Raw genomic sequence first — 4,886 nt, 5'->3', positions numbered from 1 at the left:
ACAACCGATAATTTAGATGCATAGTTTATGAAATCACGAAAGAGTTTAACGTAAATATTAAAATATAAAAATTATAGGTAAATGATTTAATTTTTTTTTCAAAAATTTCATATATAAAAAATTTAAGTATCGATATATACCATTTTATATCAAAATGCTAAAATTCAAAATAATAATTTTTGTATCAATATATTAAATTATTTGAATATATTCCCATACATCAAATATTAAAATATCAAGATTATTTTACTATATACTGAAAATATCAAATTATATATTATTACCGTATTAAAAAAAATTCAATATGATATTGAATCATAGAAAATTTTTTGATATACTAAAATTTTTAGCATAGTATTTTTTTTTACTATATATAATTTTAAAATTATATAAATATAATAGAAAATTAAGAGGTGAGGTGGAGATGGAAAGAGGGGATGATGTGATGGTGGCGTAGAAGATTTCCATACTATATCAAAATGGTAGTCAACCAGAATTTTTTTTTTTTTGATAGGAGTTGATTTTTTTATATATAAATAATATATTATAATTAAAATTTAAAAAATTACAAATAATATTTTAGATTCTCTAATTTTATTTTTTAGATATTTTAATTTAGGATGCTTGAACGAAAATTTTTGAATATTTGAATTAAATATGTGTAGTAATAATAATTTTATTAAATTTTATAGGGGTTGCCTTTAATTACTACATTTTAATTTGTTTTATTATTATATAAGTAATTTGAGATGCATATTTGTTCTTTCTATTTTTTTTTTATATATTTTTTCAAAAAAAATAATATATTATACATTAATTATTTTTATATTTCTTACATATATATTTTTTTTTATATTTCATATAAAAAAATTTCATTTCCTACTATTTTACAAAAACAAACACACAATATTTGACTTGATTATGCTTATGTTTTTAAAAATTAGGATGACGTTTGCGTTTTTCACGAATTTTTTTTAATATTAGTATTATATTGGATTATAGTAAAAAATATAAAAATACCTCTATTAGCATGGTGTAATATAAAATGTATGATATTTGTGTAATATATTGTAAGTTTTTTTTTTTTTTTTTTTAAAGCATTGTAATATATTGTAAGTTGAAAGGGTATTTATTATGTTAAGTAGATAGTACAATTACTAAATTTGGAAATGATAACCTTTCAATGGGACGGAGGGAGTATTAAGTTATTTTCAGTAGAAAATAGTACTTACATGGTTCTGCCGAGAGATGAATTCTTTTGTTATGAACACAATATTTTAAATAGTGTAGATTAGTAGTTATTAACAATAAGTTATAATATATTATAATATTTTTTATATAAGTAGTATTTTTGGTATTTAAAGTATTTTTAGAACTAAATCTAAATAAAAATATATGCAATGTGAATATAATTTTGTAGATAATAAAATTTTATATAATAAAAATGAATAAAAAGATATATTTATTTATAATTACAATAAATTAATTTTATAAAAAATAAAGAGTTTTAAAAGTAAATAAAAATATTTATTAATTGATGAGAGAAATATAAATAAAAAGGTTTTGAGTGGTACGTTAGGAGTTTAATTAAAATGATTTATATATGGGTCATCTGTGGTGTGTCGTGCCAGAAGGAGTAATAAATTAAATATCTGATCTGATGTAAAAATACAATAAAATGAAACTAAATTTATCCGAAGTATGGAGTACTTATTTTTTTCAAATAAAATATTCCATCCGTCCCATTGAAAGATTGTCATTTTTCATTTTCGTCCATCCAAAAATAAGATTATCATTGCCTAATTTAGTAATTGTACTACTTACCTAATATAATAAATATCCTTTCAACTTACATAAATGTCATTACTTTTATATTACACAATACTAATAAGAATATTTTCGTCTTTTTCACTATAATCCATTATAATACTAATATTTAAAAATCTACGTGTAAAAAATAAACGACAACCTTGCACCGGGACGGAGGGAGTATCATATTCAATTATAATTTAAATACAAATACAAACACACGATTCATAAAATAAAGATTCAAATTCACACATTCTTCACCAAGCCTCATACAAGTTATTCACAAGTACATGATAGTTCTTATTTCTAAATGATCGCCATTAAAACCAAGAATGGCGACCTTTATTATTTGATTTTATTTTTCTTGTTTTCGAAAATAAAAGAAAACAAATAAAATGAGGCTTTTTTTTTTTTTTTTTCAAACCCTCGATTATCCAAAGATGTGAGTTTCGATCTCTTTGGTGAACTCGATGAAAAACTTGATAAGTGAAAGAGGGTGTGGAGTATCAGCGCTAATCAGCTCATAGGTTATGGTCCAAGTTATGAAATCCACGCCATTTTTGGTCTCGACGTGGAAGATTATGATCATGTTCTTGTACAACTGAAGTAACTCGCCCTCCAACATTTTATAAGTGACGGTCTTCTTCTCTTCGTCGATGTCTTGAAGTGCTTGTTTCGCGGTTTCTTCTTTTCCATCTTTATTTGTATGTATAATTATACATATACGATAATAATATGAAGTTAGTCGACAATTGAGCATCTATACATACAAGCTTGTATATCTCTTGCTAAGTTTTCATTTATTTATTTTTGTTTGCTATTCGAGGTTTGAATTTTTCGTTAAAAACATTATTGTCGAACTCTATTTTTTCATACAAAATATATATATATATATATAGTACTTCATCTATCCCAATTGAAAGAAACTATTTGTGATTTTGTAATACATTAGGAAATAATAGTATTTTATTTTATTTTATTACGACGTAAGAACCCACAACTGCTTCTGCAAATTAGGCAAACCTTCTGCCGAACCTAATACTCTGCAAACTAGACCCGACAAGACAAGTCACAGTAGGCGAACCATGTGTGACAGTGACAAGTGACCTGGAGGTATCGGGGGTTTGAACCTATGACCATACGGTCATGAGTCCATCCCACACCACCATGTTATTCTTTACGGGACAATAATAATATTTTATTGATCAGTAAAAGTGTATAAAAGATTTTGATATTTTGATATTTTGATATTTTTGACTTTATGTATAAAATAATTATATATGTAATGTTATGTTTCTAATTTAAGAAAAAATTAAAAGAGTATTTTAATATTAATGTATAATTATTATTTTTTAGAAAATAGAAATAAATACTTTGAGTGATGACAAGACGAAATTTGTAAAAGTAGTGCTTTAATTTGACGGAGAAAATATATTAATTGTAAAAATATTTTAAATTTTGTGTTTAAATTTATAATATTTTGTATAAAAAATAAATACTGTCATTGTCAATATGAAAGATATACATTATGGCTGCAGATTTTAAGAAATATTGCAATTTTAAAATGATAATTGGTAGATATTTTGTGTATAAAGAATTGTTTTGCCCTTTGATACAATAATATTGATATGAATAAATTTAAAATATTTATAATATACAATAGGGTCATATTTACTAAAAATAATAATATTCCTTTAGACATAAAGTCTTATAGTTTTGAAAATAATAATAATAATAATAATAATAATAAATATCAGTATTTAATGTAATATTTTATAAAAAAAAATATATTTAATGTGATATTGTTGAAAAATTTTCTGTAGATAAATAATACTCGTATAAAATATTTCTAAATTGTACATGTAATACTTTGTGTTTAGATAAAGTAAAAATAATACAATATATATCTTTTAAATGAAAAAGGGAATATATTTTTTTATAAAGAGTCGTAATATTATATACAACAAGAAACTGAAAAAGACCCAAAATAATAATAAAAAAAGCATAGTCTAACTATACCATCATATATATATATATATAATCAGTCTGTTCACTCAATATTATTCAATAAAATAATTCTCCAAAAAGATCATTAAAAAAATACAAATATATATATACACACATTAATATAATATACTACATCCGTCCGGCTCTAAGGGTTCATTTACTTTTTGTAAGTTAATTTTTAGATATTAATTATTATATCAAAATGTAGTAAAAATTAAGAAAATTTTGCAAAAATACTTCAATTAGTATCTTATAATACTAATAGAAAGATATTTGTATAAAAAATTATACAAATATAACGATATTTTAATACTAAGTACAATGACGCAAAAAAATAAATATGACCCTTAGAGACGGACGGAAGGAGTAAATATTATCTACTTATAAAAAGTCAACAATTCAACACGTACCAAGGGTATACTTCCACTGAATGACAGATCCATCAGTTCCATAACTTCCCTGAAGCACATCACAGCTTTGGATCTTCCCAGGAGTCACATTTGCCAAATGCTGAGGTCTCTTTGCCATCAAATAATGGAATACATCACCCCCAGCTTTGAACGCCACTTGAGCCACAAGTTTGCAGGGCAATCCAGCCATTATATATATATATATATATATTCTTCAATCGATCGATCTATCGATCTTTCGATAATATATTTTAAATTAGTAATATTTCGAAGAAAATCGATATATTTTATGCAGTGTTAGGATAATGTAGTGTGTATTTATAGCAAGCCTGTGATGATCATATATCCAACAATATACATATAATCAAATAGCAGTGGTTGTTAATTAGGGTTTTCTTGTTTTTCTTCCTATATGATTTCGAAAGCTACTTTTTCCACACATGTTTGATTCAACAATGGCCTTTTCAACATTTTATTTAAGTACAAACATATATATATATATTTTTATAACGTTGGAATCTGCAACTGCTGCTATCCGAAGTGCTTACTGGGTAAATCCTCGGCCAAATCTAATATCCTGCAAACTAAGTTCGACAAGGCCAGTCACTCTAAGCGAACCATGTGTGGCAGGTGCACCTGGAGGCATATATATATATATAT

The 4,886-nt window shown here is 24.3% G+C and overlaps 1 protein-coding gene across 1 annotated transcript; it reads right to left on the bottom strand.

Moving 5' to 3' along the window:
• Positions 1 to 1,958: 1,958 nt before the first annotated feature.
• Positions 1,959 to 4,537, bottom strand: LOC127239638 (kirola-like). Its single transcript, XM_051257877.1, has 2 exons — positions 4,227 to 4,537; positions 1,959 to 2,505 (listed from the first exon to the last, which is right to left on the bottom strand). The coding sequence occupies exons 1-2, from the start codon at positions 4,414 to 4,416 to the stop codon at positions 2,240 to 2,242; spliced, it is 456 nt and encodes a 151-aa protein (XP_051113834.1). The 5' UTR covers positions 4,417 to 4,537; the 3' UTR covers positions 1,959 to 2,239.
• Between the last annotated feature and the right edge of the window lie 349 nt (positions 4,538 to 4,886).

Source organism: Andrographis paniculata, unplaced genomic scaffold (assembly GCF_009805555.1).
Source record: "Andrographis paniculata isolate CXL003 unplaced genomic scaffold, ASM980555v1 Contig78END, whole genome shotgun sequence".
Classification (NCBI taxonomy): domain Eukaryota; kingdom Viridiplantae; phylum Streptophyta; class Magnoliopsida; order Lamiales; family Acanthaceae; genus Andrographis; species Andrographis paniculata.
This window is presented reverse-complemented; position numbering and strand designations above follow the sequence as displayed.

Coding starts and splice junctions, on each gene's coding strand:
- LOC127239638 (XM_051257877.1), bottom strand. CDS start 4,416: ATGGCTGGATTGCCCTGCAAACTTGTGGCTCAAGTGGCGTTCAAAGCT. Junction 2,506..4,226: donor TCAGTGGAAGTATACCCTTG/GTACGTGTTGAA, acceptor ATACAAATAAAG/ATGGAAAAGAAGAAACCGCG.